Source organism: Vespa velutina, chromosome 17 (assembly GCF_912470025.1).
Source record: "Vespa velutina chromosome 17, iVesVel2.1, whole genome shotgun sequence".
Lineage (NCBI taxonomy): Eukaryota > Metazoa > Arthropoda > Insecta > Hymenoptera > Vespidae > Vespa > Vespa velutina.
In genome coordinates, this window is record NC_062204.1 from 1,721,818 (window position 1) to 1,738,046 (window position 16,229).

The 16,229-nt window shown below is 30.1% G+C and overlaps 1 protein-coding gene across 4 annotated transcripts in view; it reads left to right on the forward strand.

Annotated features, from left to right (window-relative positions):
• Window positions 1–15,744, forward strand: part of LOC124955247 (arfGAP with SH3 domain, ANK repeat and PH domain-containing protein) — a 30,993-nt gene extending 15,249 nt beyond the window's left edge. Inside the window, exons 3-17 of one of the 4 annotated variants that reach the window (XM_047509408.1) lie at window positions 3,221–3,366; window positions 3,876–4,130; window positions 4,323–4,408; window positions 4,509–4,665; window positions 4,764–5,028; window positions 5,216–5,443; window positions 5,553–5,775; window positions 5,872–6,052; window positions 6,170–6,445; window positions 6,587–6,706; window positions 6,872–7,082; window positions 7,346–7,627; window positions 7,795–7,961; window positions 9,290–9,358; window positions 10,931–15,744. In XM_047509408.1, the coding sequence (XP_047365364.1) occupies window positions 3,221–3,366; window positions 3,876–4,130; window positions 4,323–4,408; window positions 4,509–4,665; window positions 4,764–5,028; window positions 5,216–5,443; window positions 5,553–5,775; window positions 5,872–6,052; window positions 6,170–6,445; window positions 6,587–6,706; window positions 6,872–7,082; window positions 7,346–7,627; window positions 7,795–7,961; window positions 9,290–9,358; window positions 10,931–11,146 (2,882 nt within the window). In that variant the 3' untranslated portion in view covers window positions 11,147–15,744. Of the gene's footprint in view, window positions 1–3,220; window positions 3,367–3,875; window positions 4,215–4,322; window positions 4,409–4,508; window positions 4,666–4,763; window positions 5,029–5,215; window positions 5,444–5,552; window positions 5,776–5,871; window positions 6,053–6,169; window positions 6,446–6,586; window positions 6,707–6,871; window positions 7,083–7,345; window positions 7,628–7,794; window positions 7,962–9,289; window positions 9,359–10,930 lie in introns of those variants that run through there. The other 3 variants (XM_047509410.1, XM_047509409.1, XM_047509411.1) reach the window with 3 other exon arrangements.
• Window positions 15,745–16,229: the final 485 nt, after the last annotated feature.

The following is a 16,229-nucleotide window of genomic DNA, read 5'->3' on the forward strand; positions in this document are numbered from 1 at the left end:
TAGAATATTAAGTTTTATAAAAACCTAACCTTTCGAAAGTTATACATAAATACATTGTAATATATTTATATATAAATTTTTAATCTAAACTTAGATAAGAGATTTTATATTGGCTAAAATTGTGTCTCCCCTTACGCATTTCACAAAATATTTTTCACGGATATAACCTCAATTCGTTTTTTCTTCACTTCTTTTTTATCAATTTTCGAGAGAAAACGTTTCATTCCTCCGGCAAATTTTCTATTTTAAAATTTATATGATTTTCATTTTACATTCACAAAAAGTCTTTTTCTTTATTTATTTCTATTTTTAATTTCCATTTTTTTTTATGTTCTTTCTTTTGTTTTCTCCTTTCTCGTATTTTTGTAAATAATTTTGCTTTTTATATATATATATATATATATATATATATATATATATATATATATATATATATAGAGAGACACACGCCGCACATAATATACACATATATATGTACATATTTGTATATATGAAGCTTACAGAGCGGAAACCTTATCGGTAAGTTTCCCTTCTATGGGGATTGTCCTCATGGCTTCTTCTCTTCATATTAACGCTAGAGGACAGACAGATCGATTTCTCTGGCGCCCTTACCTTCTTCCCCCCCACCCGTTTCTCACTCACCCCCACCTTATATTTCTCGCTCATTCGAGAGAGTATATTCACTTCCTCATCGTCCTTCCTACTTCTCTCATCTTTTTTTCCGCTTCGTTCTCCCGTAAAAATTTATTCCACGCGATCTAGCGTGAAAAACGCTCGATAAGATTCATTAATTATGAATGATAATTTTTTTTTTTTTTTATGATCATAAAATTCTTTTTTTTTTTTTTTTTTTTTTTTTTTTTTTTTTTTTTTTTTCTTTCTTTTTTCTTTTCGTCTCATGGTCATTTTCTTCTTTCTTCCCTCCCCCCTCTTTTTTTTAGTTTCGTTTCTTTTTTCCTTGTTTTCATTAAGTTATTTTTTTTTCCCTGTCATTCTAAATAGCTTTGTAATCTACGTCACTTTGAAAACTTCTCAAAGAGAAGAGATTAATCTTCTCAAAGAGAAAGAGATCACAATAAATGGTCGTCGTTAAACTCACTTTTCGCATAAATTTCAAAAGCAAATGTGGAAAGAAATAGGATATGCTCGGCAACTCAATTTTGTTGCTTCTTTTCACAGCCAATCCCACTCTTCCTTCCTTCCTCTCTCTCTCTCTCCCCCCCTCTCCCCCGCCCCTCCGTCCCTCCCCCTTTCCCCCCTCGCCTGTAAACAAGCACGCTAATTTTCACTCTTTACGATGTCTCAGCTTGATGATGCTCTTACGTCATTCTTCCTCGTCGCAAAAACGTTCCTGTACTTACAATTAGTCGTCCCTTTTTACCGATTCTTTTCTTTTTTTCTTCTTTTTTTTCAGGACTAACATCTCACATGCTTCACGAATAATTTATTCTCTCTCTCTCTCTCTCTCTCTCCCCCTCTCTCTCTCTCCCCCCCTCTCTCTCTCCCCCCCCTCTCTCTCTCTCTGTTTTTTTTTTCTTATTTTCCTCTTTTTTTTCTTTGCCATTGTGCCTTTTAAAACAAATGTATATAGCTTAAGGATGAGGGGGGTATATATACATATGTACGATATGGCATGTGTGTGTGTGTGTGTAACTGCAAGAGATATTATGCTAAACTTAGACACGACATTTATAAGCAATTTTTGTATGGAATACTGAAGAATAAAAAAAAAAGAATTTGCGTTCCCTTTTTGAGGGTAATATTAACGATTACGCGCGCTTTTTCAAATTGTTCAAGAATGATATCAATTGATTTATTAAAGAGAGAGAGAGAGAGAGAGAGTGGGTGGGAGGAAGGAAGGAGTAGAGGGAATTGGTTCTGTGTATAATTAATTTATGAATAATTAATATATAAGTAAGTTAGAGCTTTGTAATAATTTGTTCAAATTTCTTCATATTTCAACAAACAAGAATTAAAGTAAATTACGTATTCTGTAAAACAATATAACCTAGAAAAAGATATGTATTTTCATTTAAAACAAACTTAGTAAAAAGATATAAATAAATAAATAAGGAAAAAAAGAACAAAAAAAAAAAAAGTAAAAAATAGTCAAGTTTTAAAAATCATAATTCTTCGAACGATATTTTCAATTTCGTTTTTTTTTTTCTTCTCTTTTTTCCCCCTCTGATTTATCTAGCTTTTTCTGTTCTATGGACTTGTTCGCCTCATCGTATCCTCTCGAATACGCAGGAAATGTCGCTCCAATATGATCCATACGTAAAGATCGAGTACCATGTCTATCTCTCTCTCTTTCTCTCTCTTTCTCTCTCTCTCTCTCTCTCTCTCTCTCTCTCTCTCTCTCTCTCTCTCTCTCTCAGAGGAAACAATGCTTTCTGCTCGTCGAGCCGTCGAGTTTCCCGATACAATCGAAACTTCGAAACGGAAACGTTCCCTTCTGTCAGCGAGAGAGAGAGAGAGAGAGAGAGAGAGAGAGAGAGAGAGAGAGAGAGAGAGAGAGAGACAGAAACAAAGAACACGTAGACGACGACTTGGGGGAGAAAGCATGAAATCGATTTTGCTTGTAGGCGAAGGATACCACATATATATATATATATATATATTTATATACATGTTTATGTTGTATGTGTATATATAATATATATGTATAAATTTGTCTTCTCAAAAGAGCCAGAAAGTTTTTGTCTATTTTCTTATTTTACACAAATAGAGATAAAAGCGATAGAATATATATATGTATGTATTTATGTATAATGGGAAAATTTGAAAAACCTAATCTAAATATTTACTAAATATCATATATATATATATATATATATATATCATATAAATATCATATATATATATATATTTATATATACATACATATATATATATATATATATATATATATATATATATATATGTATGTATATATAAATTTGTATTAATACCTAATTAATTTAATTTAATAAATTATTACTTATATTCAATTTTTCCTTTGTTTATTTTTCTTTTTTCTCAAAAATTAAAAAAAAAAAAATAAATAAAACTAGTAGTATGTATCTGCAAACAAAAATATTTGTTTGATATTTATGTATGAATAAGTTTCAATATTAAATTGAAAATGTCGTTTTCTTTATTTAATATTTTATTATTTTGTTTATTGATTGATTGATTGATTTATTTATTTATTTTTTTTTTTTTTTTTTTTCTTTTTAAGCCCACGTCGATAACGAAGTTTATCTCGGGAGAGCCCTTGAAAGACTCGGCGATGCTGCCCTTAAGGAACAAGAGCCCGATATAGGAGCAGCATTCCTTAAATTCGCAGTGGTTACCAAGGAATTGAGCGCCCTTATGAAGACTCTGGTATATTATTTATTTATAGAGTAATCTAACTTTTTAAAGTGTATACATGTTGCCATTATAATTTTTTTTTACTTCTCAATTTTGTATTAAATAAGATTGATTAAAGTCACCTCGAAAAAACTTTATTTCGTTCAACACAGTTATATCTATATATACAATATAATGCTAATTATGTGTTTGTATATATATATATATATATATATATGTATACATCATACAATAAATTGTTTCTTATGATAACGAAGAAAAATGTTTTACCGACCGGGTTTTTATCGTGCGTTTGGCGGGAAATTTAAATTTTTATTCTGTTCACTTTTTTCATAAATATTTCGTTTTTAAAGCTTTCATTATATATAAAAAGATCGTTTTTTTTTTTTTTTTTTTTTTTTTTTTTTTTTTTTTTTTTTTATTAATTGCCAATTGATTTTTAAATAAACATATTATTATCAAGTATTTTTAAAAGAATAAAAGGTGATAAAGATGCGCTTACCCAGAAACTGATTTTGCAGATGCAAAATATCAATAACATCGTAATGTTTCCGTTGGATTCGGTACTGAAAGGAGATTTGAGAGGTGTGAAGGGCGATCTCAAAAGACCATTCGAAAAGGCGTGGAAGGACTACGAGGCAAAGTATGCGAAAATCGAGAAGGAGAAAAAGCAACATGCCAAGGAGGCTGGCCTTATTCGTACGGAGGTTACACCAGCCGAGATTGCCGATGAAATGGAGAAGGAGAGGCGATTATTTCAATTGCAAATGTGCGAGGTGAGAAGGAGAATTGATTAATCTGTTAGCGTAGGACAGAGTAATATGATGCAATAAATGCATATTCACGAGCTATGCTTCAAGGTTTCTATGTTATTTATTTATTTTTCTTTTGTCTTTTCTTTTAATTTATTTATTTATTTTTTTTTTTTTAAATAATTATTTTTTTCCCTCCCTTTTTTATATTTTTAGTATCTCATAAAGGTGAATGAAATCAAGACAAAGAAAGGTATCGAACTGTTGCAGCATCTAGTCGAATATTATCATGCTCAGACCAAGTAAGTTCATTATAATTTTATATCATCGTCGTATTAATATAGATATATTAACTTACTAATTAACGTACTGAATTTATTAGTTTATCTCTTTGATCCTTAGCTATTTTCAAGATGGCCTAAAGACCATAGAACATTTTGGTTCATATGTGGCCGATCTGAGTATTAAGCTGCAAAAGATTCGACAAACTCAGGATGAAGAACGAAGACGTTTGACAGAGTTAAGGAGTTTACTTAGGAGTTCAGGTTGTGATAAAGAGGTAATAAAATTTTAATAATAAAGTTGAACTATTATGTAAATTATGATAAATATTTATTTTATATTGGCTAATATCATTGGAATTGTTCTATTATATAGCTAAATGTAAATGCAAGCGCAGGATATTCCTTGCATCAACTTCAAGGTGATAAACAGCATGGTGTAACACGTTCTGGACATTTGTTGAAAAAAAGTGAAGGAAAGATGAGGAGAGTTTGGCAAAAAAGAAGATGTGCCGTACAAGCCGAAGGTTATTTGGATATTTGTCATGCGGATGAGAATAAACCACCTACAAGAGTGAATCTACTTACGTGCCAAATAAAGCTGGTACCGGATGATAAAAGAGGCTTTGATCTTATAAGTTGTGAGTTAGAATTATCTATATTTTATATATACATCTATATATAATACTTTTAAAGGAAACATTTAGAGAAGATTCAAGAAAATATCCTAAAATCTTTGTTTGTTTTTTAATTTTTATCTTAACTATAATTTTATTATAAACAATATCGTTTAAATAATATTGAAATATAATATATTTAATTTCATAGATAATCGTACGTACCATTTTCAAGCGGAAGATGAAGCAGATCAACGTGCTTGGATGTCGGTATTGGTAAATTGTAAAGAAAGAGCTTTGCTACGTGCATTCGATGCTAGTGGGAAAGCTGAAGCTGGCCAAGGAAATCCTAGTTTAGTCGAATTACAACAGGCAGTTATACGATGCGTTATGCGATTACCTGGAAACGAACAATGTTGTGACTGTTCCTCTCAAAACGGTAAAAAGCTATGCAATATAAATAATTTCATTTGGTATAATATACAAATAAAAATATATAATTGATATTATTAAACGGATTTAACTGTTTAGTTATAAATTATTAACAGATGCTACCTGGTTATCTACAAATTTTGGTATAATCGTATGTATAGAATGTAGTGGTATTCATCGAGATTTAGGGGTGCATATATCAAGGATACAGTCTTTAACTTTAGACAATGTAGGAACCGCCCAATTATTATTAGCACGGCATATGACTAATCAAGCATTTAATGAAGTGATGGAAGCTACATTACATCATAATCTTAAACCAACGCCTACGTCAACGATGTAAGAATACAAATTTTTATTTGTTTTTTTAATATATATATATATATATACATATAGATATACATACATATATATCATTGTATTTGGAATCAACAGGGAAGAACGGTACGAATTTATAAGAGCCAAATACGTTGATAAAAAATACGTCATGAATACTTGTGCGGATGAACGAGATCTCTTATCAGATTTAGAACATGCAGTTAATAATCGTGATCTACAACAACTCTTACAAGTTTATGCTGAGAACGTCGATCTAGCAGCACCTTTGCCCACCTCTGTGAGATATCAACTTTACATTTTTCTTTTCCTTTTTCTCATATATATATATATATATATATATATATATATTATTATTATTTTTATTGACAGTTTTTGTTACTTCATTATATCACAGGATATAGGTGAGACTGCTTTACATTTGGCAATCTTACGAGAGATGGGCAACAGTCTACAAATTGTTGATTTTCTTATACAAAATATGCCAACTGGTGGTATTGATAGGACAACGGTTGACGGTGAAACGGCGTTACATCTTTCAGCGAGGCACGATAGATCGGAAGCTATGAAATTACTTTTACGAGCTGGTGCCGACCCAAGTTACAGAAATAAACAGGATAAAACTCCGTTGGACATTGCTCAGGAAATGGGACATCATACTTGTAAAGAATTAGTAAGTATATATATTTTTTTTTCTTTATGAGAGATTTTTGTTGATACGTATAATTGAAAGCATAAATTCCCCGCCTTCTCTGCCCTCCCTCTTCCAAGAGTGTACCAGTAAAGTGATTTCTTTTTTTCTATCATGTTTTAGCTTAGTCATGCTTTACAAAGACAGAAGACATTATTCGATAACGTTAACATCGATTGGAATCTATCTCATGATGAAGGTTCAACGGACTTTTCCGATGATGAAACGATCATTGAAGATAGGGTGATTAAATACATATTATTATTTAGCAATATCTGCTACAATTTCGTAATATAAAATATATACAATACATACATATGTTAGATGATGGTAGATCAAATCGTTAAGATTTAATGAGATGAATACGTTTATTATTATTATTTCTTTTTTTTTTTCTACTATATTTAGAATGGCTGTCTAACGCCTGAGAAAAAGTCACGTAGCAGACCACCTTCGTATGCTGGTGGTGGAGGCACAGGTTCTGGTGATTCACCGGTGACATTACGTAGTCGTAGCAGTACTTGTGATAGTCTACAAAGTGGTTCCTCTCCAAGTTCCTCTACCAACAGACAACAAATGCCACCGCCTCCTCCACCACAAACGAGAAAACCTGTTGCTGGTAAGTTTTTATTGCTTAATTTTTTTTTTCTTCTTTCTCACCCCCCATACACCCCCGTCCTCTTTTTACATAACAAATGATGAATAATAATCAAGCAATATATTCAATCGCATAACATTAGTAAGCAATAATTATAAATATCAATATGGTAATAATGATTAATGAATTATACAATACGATGTATTTTTGCTGCAACGAAGCTAATGAAATACATTTTTTTTTATTTTTTTTTTAATTTTTTTTTTTTTTTTTTTTGTGAACAGTACCCACACCGATGACACCAGATATTTCAATAAATATCCATGGATCATTGAAGAAACGTGTTGCACCGCCTCCCCCACCATCAGGAAGCTCAAGTGGCATTCCATCTTCTCATTATGGTACACTACCTTCGTCAGCGTCATTAGCAACATCCACACATAGCCGGACGACGAGTGAGCCAATCTTAGCTGGACACACCTTACACACACTATCGCATACTTTAAACACACTTAACAATCAACACCATAAAAGATCACCCAGTGGAGACTCTTCTACAGGGCATGGTATGTTTAGGTTAAACTCGCTTTACGATTTTCTCCATGTAAAGCTCTATAGGTGAAATCGAAACTTTCCTCCTATAATTTTTCTATATTCTCCTTCTTCTTCTTCTTCTTCTTTTTCCTCTTCTTTTTTCGTTCCATTTATTTATACGTTTCAATGTTTTATATAGGAATGGACAAGACCAATAGTTCCACGCTACAAAGACCACGTAATCCACCACCACCTGCACCGTCCAGTGTTAGCACTTCCAGATTGAGTAATGGTCGTAGTAGCGAGTCTCTAAGTTCCATGTGTTCGGATCATGGCCTTGGCAATCCTGTTCCTCCTCCACGAAAGGTGAGCTTTACTTATTTCAAAAGTAAAGGAGTCTCTATGGTAAACGATAAAAATTGTTCTGTTATAATTACACGGTAAAGAAAGGAAAGAACAACGAAAAAGAAAAGAAAAAGAAAATGTGTATAAATATTTTTGTCTTTGGGAAAAATAGCGAGAGTTTAAGAGACACATGAGAATGTGAACAATTTTTTTTTTCCTTTTTTTTTTTTTTTTTTTCCCTTTTTTTTAAATATTGTTTCTTTTTATACAACGTATTTCGATGAATGAATAATTTTCGTGAAAGCACTTCTCCGTAGATATATACATATACTTACCTTGTTTTTATTCTTTTTTTTTCCACTCGTCTCATTTCACATACATAAATATTACTCTTCACAACTTATTAATCATTATAATAAGCTGTGTACATCTCCTATCCGTGTACGATAGTATTAACAAAAAATGGTAGAAAATTTAACAATTGACTAACAAAGGATGTCCATTGTTTTATCTCTCATCAATAACACGATTTTTCATTAATTTATTACCTTCCATCGAATTGAACAAACATGCTTGATACATATATATATATATATATATATATATGTATATGTACATATATGTCACACATCATACTATAAATGTCATGTCATTATTCACAGTCACAAATCTCTCTTTCATTATCGTAATATAAAAAAAAATACTACATTGTTGTTGTCGTATTGAAGAGTTTCTCTCTGCTTTGATATATATTATCTTTTTTTATCTTTTTTTTTTCTTTTAATTTAATTTTTTCTTTTTTTTTTTTTTTTTCTTTTTTTTTTTTATCGTATTCAATCATCATAATGCTCGCACGTTACCCGCCCGCATAAATCTCTAATATGCTGGCTTTTTATATCAAAACACAATTTAAGAAAATAAACTAAGTAAATTAGTCATTTGCAAGTATATATTTTCAGCTTAACTTATCACGTTCTATAATTACAATACACGCATTGATTTATCATGCGATCTGCTTGTTTGTTTTTACCAATAACAAAACAACAGCAACGATTCATTTACTTCTTTTTTTTTTTTTTTATTTTATTTATTTATTTATTTATTTTTTTTTTTTTTTTTTTTTACGGTCAATAATACCAATATCATTAACGTGGAATAAAACTATTGATGATGTTTAGGCCATTTGTAAAAGACAATCTCTCTCGTATATCCATTTGGTTTATGTAAAAAAAAAAGTCAATGATACATACATAAAAATAGAAATCACTTTTTGAAAAGTGGATACATAGGCAGTGCATGCATTTCGAAGTCAATGCTTTATGGTTTGTCATTAACCATTGTTGGCACAGCGAAGGGACCGATCCAGGCTAGAGAGCTACGCCGAGGAGCCTTCATCTTTGCTCTCAAATCTAAATCTGGTAAACAATTGTCGTACGACGTTACAACGTGCTACACTTGAAAAACTTTTCCATTTTCTAATACTTCAAATAGATATTTGATCATTTTTATTTTAATCATTATACGTTTACATCGTTCATATAATCACGCTGTACGATAATCATATTCAAGGGATAGAATATAAAATTATAGATTATTTATCTTCTGACATTATTTCTTATGACAAATAATACTATCTAAAGTATTATTTCAAGTGTGGTAACGTTTTGCATGATCAGTTCGTGCTGCTCGTATCTCCATCCGTAAAAGATATATAACATGGTAGCTTTTGAAATAATTCTCTCGTTATTATCTTTATATTCGTATTAAAAAGTTTTTAGCTAAAAGCATAATCAATAATAATCTTGCTCGAAGAAGAGTCCTTCGATCTTTTGAGGAGACTTTTTAACACGTTGCATTGGAAAAAAACAAAAAAAAAAAAAAAGGAAAAATTGAAAGATAGAAGGAAAGAAAGAAAAAAAAAAGATAATAATAAATAAAATCACATAATTTGAGTTCGCTTTTATGCGTGTGCTATCGATAGCATTCCTGCAAGTAATCATAAAAAAAATTAGATTCATTCTTGAGAAATTAGAATTATTTAACAGGACATTTTTCGTAGTCAGAATATAATTTAATTTTTTAATCTTGCATGAGGAATCTTTTCGAATTCATTGTTCCTTTTATATATATATGTATATATATATATATTTTTACTTTTTTTTTTTTTTTTATTTTTTTCATTTTCTTTGTTGACCTTGGCAGTAGCACCCGATTGCACTCTCTCACACATAACCTCAACTTATCGCCAAAATCGACATTATCTTTTCAACCGATAGAAGAAACAATCGAGTCGTTAAAAAGCCTAAAGACAAATTACAGTTAACTAGCATGGTATGAAGTCTTGAAAAAAAAAAAAAAAAAAAAAAAAAAAAAAACAAATTGGAAATTTTAGATCCTAATTTTATAAGTTTTAAAATCATATAAAAAAAAAAGCATCGTCTAGAATTTCCAATTTCTTTAATTTATTCTATGAGAAGTATTTTTCACGTTGCTGCCTTCGATGGCTCGCTGTCAATCTGCGCTGTTTGTGAAAATGAATCGAGCCTGGCTTCTGATACATACATAATCAGCAATTAGACAAAGAACAATTTCATTCATTATTTTTCCGCTAAATATTCAATCTCACTTAACCTTAAAAATTGATTTTAAACTCTCTTTTTTTTTTTTCTTTTTTTTTCTCTTCAAAAACTTAAAAAGCTATCGCTGATTTCTTCTAATTTCATTTTTTTTTTTCTTTTTTTTTTTTTTAATTCTATTCGTCTTTCATTTACTTTTTAAAATTATAATAACAAAGTAACCACAAATTACTTCTCACGAGAAAAGAAAGAAAATAAAATAAAAGAAAAGAAAAGAAAAGAAAAAAAAAAAAAAGAGAATGTCCCAAATAACATAATCCAAAAGTTTTCTCGACGTGTGACTATTTCTTTATCAAGAGAGTATCCATTTTTTTTCTTGTCTTTTCTCTTTTCCATCACTTCCTCCCACCATAGCCAACGTCATCGACCTTGAACGGTTTTCGACGATGTCGAGCGCTATACGATTGTGAGGCTGATAACGAGGACGAGTTATCATTCCGTGAGGGTGAGGTTATAATCGTAACGAACGAACAAACCGACGACGACAATTGGATGGAAGGTGCATTGGAAAGAGCACCTGAAAGGAGAGGGATGTTCCCGATAAGCTTCGTTCATATGCTGCAAGATTAACATTCGGTAAGCCTAAACTCGTTGGCAAGTGTCTCGAGTACGGCAAGTTCGGTAAGCATCGCCAGCCTTGGAAGAAGAAATTGGCTGAGAAAGCAGAAGGATTAGAAGGAGACGAAGGGGATCGACGTTGGAGAACGTGAAATCCTTAATTTATTAAAAATATTTTTTTGTTTTATTTTATTTTATTTCTTTTTTTTTTTTTATTTTTATTTTTTTATTATTTTTTTTTTTTTTTGGAGGTTAACGTGCAAAGAAAAACAAGTTAAATAATCTTAAGTTGGCTCTTAGAGAGACCATGTTTAGTTTTTTTAATTTCTTTGAAGTTGAACGGGAATTGTTCCTTATTTTTTTTTTGTTTTGTTTTTATCTCTTTTCTTTTTTTTTCTTTATTTTATTTTCGTTTCGTTTCGCTTCGCTTCATTTCGTTTCGTTTCGTTTCGTGCAAAATTATGAGTGTTAACCATTCAATGTTTCGAATGACAATCACGAATTAGCTTTTTTTTTTTTTTTAAACGAGAGAAAAAGAAAGAAACAAAAAAAAAGACAAAAGTAAATGAAAAGAGAAAATGAAAGTGTTTTGAAAAAATTGGCGGGAAAAATGTTGAATTGTTTCTTCTTTTAAATATCGAAGGGATTATATTTAATAAAGGGGATGTGCGAATGGATCGTGATTACTCGAAACAATTTTAATTGACTGAATATTGATCGAGTATTCGAACGGTAAAGATGTTCGATTAAAAAAAAAAGAAAAAGGAAAAAAAATAAATATAAGAGAGAGAGAGAGAGAGAGAGAGAGAGAGAGAGAGAGAAGAAAGAGAAGAAAGAGAGAAGAAAGTAAAAGAAGAAAAGAAAAGAAATCAAAAATCGAAGTAACCTATCGGGGTATTTAATACACGAGAAAGATATTTCGATGTGCTTAATAAACGAATCCGCTGAAAACGGATAGTTGCTTGGTTCTAAGCCGTTACCAAAATGTGATATCGTATATTTCATTGTAAATCGTTAGAGTACACACATATACACGCGGGCACATACACATACGAACACACATACACATACAACACGCATGCACCTACATACATAACATTATAAAAGCGAATATGTATATGAACATATTATATTCATTTAATCATCATGAAGAGTGAAAGGGAGATTACGATAGTTCAGTCAAACTTAAATGATCGTGAGATAAGAAAAAAAAACAAAATGGCGAACAAAATAACGCAGAAAGAAAAAAAAATCTATTTCGATCTTTTTCGTATGAACAAAAATCATATTTATGACGTATGTACCGTTGTCCATCGTGACGTCACGAAGAAAACTGAATCTGCACGAACGACGTGTGTGCGTAAATATGAAAGTTAGGTTATCATTGTCATCGTGACGTCACGAAGAAAATTAAATTTGGGCGAATGAGCTGTACAAAGAAAAAAAAGTGAGGTTACCGTCATCTTCGTGACGTAACGAAAAAAATAGAATTTACACGAATGATGTGTGTAAAGAGAAAAAAAAAGTGAGGTTACTGTTATCTTTGTGACATCACGAAAAAAACCGAATTTACACGAACGATGTGTGTAAAGAAATTAAGCGAGGTTATTGTTATTGTCGTGATGTCACGATGATAACCGAATATGCATAAACGATGTATGTAAAAAATGAGGTTATATTTCTCGATGTTACGTATATACTATACCAACAATAACATTAACAACAATAACACAGTGTATGTATTCTTAATCTGGCATACACACACACACACACATACACATACGTACAGTTATGCATATATAGAAAGATATTTGTCCCATACTGCCAATGAAAAAAAAAAAAGGAAGAAGATACATTAAATGCCATAAATGTGCTCCTATGAAATGGCACAAAAGGGGTAAAGAAAATAAAAGGGTAACGGATCATTATTGAAATTCTACAGATGTATACATATATATATATATATATATATATATATATATATATACATATATACATATATACATATATACATATACATATATATATATATATATGCGTACGTATGTAGATACACACGTAAGTATATATAAAAAAATGAAAATAATAGGTCTACTATTATAAAAACTCCATCCTGTTTAAGTATAAAATCGATAAATTAAAATATTGCATGGATATTACGAGTATTGTATTAATATATATTATATATATATATATACACACACACATACACGCACATACAACATAACAGATACACATATACAATCGACTTAAAGATGACGTGTTACGAGTACGTGTAAATTTTTTTAATGCCATATTATGTGCTAGTAAAAAAAGAGCTCTGAATAATGGTATGTGTGTGAGTGTGTATATATATATATATACACATACATACACATACTTATAGAAATATTATATATAGAGAGAGAAAGATATATTGGTTAGAAATCTTACGAGATAATATTAACAAATTCTTTGACATCGATTTTCACAAGATTAACTTTGGAAAATCGAAGACAAAGAATTCAAAATCGATTTTCTCGTTTTAGCTTATTTTAAGGTTTACGTCGCACAGCGTAGGAAGGATGACGACGTATGTTGAAAATTCGAATTTATAGTATTCTATATACATGTGAATAAATACATAACCAAAGAGAAACCATGGAAAAAAGTTTAAAAACGGTGTGAGAATCTTGTAAGAAAAAAAAAAAGAAAAAAAAAACGAAACAAAAAAGAAGAAAAAACGTTTCTAAAGGTCGATGCGGAAATTCAAATTTCGCACCTTTTTTTATACATTTCTTCTTGTTCGATATCGTTTGAATTGTATTCCTTTTTTTATGTCTCTTATTAGCGTATTTAATTTATAACGTAAATACATTGAGCGCATATAAAAATGAAAATGAAAATGAAAATTAAGAAAAAGAAAATAATAAAAAAAAAAAAAAAAAAAAAAAAAAAAAATAAAACAAATAAAATAAAATAAAATAAAATTTGACTTTCACTATTATTGACGGTTACGTTGTCTTTTGGCATTTTGGATTTTTACGTCGCATATTTTGTGTACGTGACACAATAAAAATTCACGTACGTAACATGCCATTGCTAGCTTGTCGGGAAAACCTTTAAATTAAGGGATTAATGTGTAGCACGCATATTTTTGTGTATATATGTACGTATAGAGAATGATGGAGAAATGTATGAATGTTCTTTTTGTGGATGTGTGTGGGTGTGTGTCTGTGTGTGTGTGCGTGTGTGTGTGTGTGTGTGTGTGTGTGAGAGAGAGAGAGAGATGTAAAGGGAGAGAAAATGTGAAAGAATGAGAGAGAAAGGAATAATCGATGTTTATAATTTATGATATATATATATATAAAAAATGAAAAAAATCCACTTAATTATTATAATAGTATTAAGTATACAGATACGATGTCTGTTAATTATGGCAATTGGAGAGAGACTCATTTCTCATCTTTGGCATTTCGAAAACACGCTCATATAGAAAATATTTACACGAACACATGGATTCTTAGACGATAAGTATTTATTATTATTTTGTAGCGCCTTTTAAATCGCGAAAAATATCGATGATGCATAAGGAATAAAAGATGGAAGGAGAAGGAAAAAAGAAGAAAGAGAGAGAGAGAGAGAGAGAGAGAGAGAGAGAGAGAGAGAAAGAAAGAAAGAAAGAAAGAATAAAACAGAAGAAGAGAGGAGAAAAGAATGTAGGGAGTGAAGGATTTTTCGAATTATTTCGTACGACATTATGAGATAAGACTTTCATTGTAATTCGTATGCGTATTAGATACGGGAAAAAAAAATAATAATAATAATAAAAATACACGAATACCGCGATAATAATAGTTACTTACTGATATGTTTCAAACATGTGTATGACGTATCAAAACTTTAACTTATGGTTCTCTGAAAAAGAGAAGACTTTTATTCGATCGTCATATAAAACATATTTACTGATATACCGAAAGATTTCGTATGCATTAGTATCAAATGACGTCGAATATTTGCAGTAGGGATGTAACGAGAATCACTATAATCATTTATTTCTTTTGAATTATTAAGAAAAAAGAATGACGTGATTGAAAATCGTTTTAAAAGGGAAAAAATGATCACATGACTATGTTATATCGTTTGTTGTTAACTTATCGACCGATGATAATCGATAATACACTTTCTCTGTCGGTAAAGTAGATAACTATATATAATAGAATATTCATGAAGGTAAATTTGTAAAGATAGATCGGTAATAAAGGGAGAGAAATAAAAAGCATAGAGTTTTAAAATTAAAGAAAAAAAAAAAAAGAAAAACCTATTATACATCGTACGATTTCGATATATTCTTGAAGTCGTGAAATCAAATCGGTAAAATATCAAAATATATTTAACGAGTAATATGTAATTAAGCATCACCGATCTGCAGATATTTGGCCAAGATATATATATATATATGTACATACATATATATATAAGAGGAAAGAACAATTCACACGAAAGACGACAATATATCGATATCCCACTTGTATACTTCTTTACCATTGAAATTGTGCACAATGTCTCTTTAAGTCGCGCGCGGATTCAAATGGAAGAAAAAAATAAACGCTATTTAGAAAGCTGCAGTATTTTATTTGTTATTAATTATTACTTCCTGAAAATACTTTGTCGATTTTAAAAAAAAATAATGAAAAATATTTTATATATATATATACTTATTATTTCATTTTTTTCTATACTTTTAATGATATTATCTAAGAGAAAATACTTTTTCTTTATTTTTTATTTTCAAGATGTTTTCTTTTTTTCTTTTATATATATAATTTAAGGATGTGCATGTAGTAGAAGGGAAAATAATTTATTTGTTTTTGTTACTTTTTCTTTAAATTTATTTTCAAGGTCACGTTCTGCGTATGAAAAATCTTTTATTGAAAAAATGCTCTTCATGCTACAACGTCAGTGTACCTTCGTCTGTTTAATTATTATTATTTTTTTTTTTCTTCATTTTTTTTATAACAGTACAAAAATTGCATTTTTACAAGTTGCCCAGCTTATGTGACTAAAAAACGTTTCAGCTAGCACTCTTGGCAATCGAAAAAAGATACCTCTCATC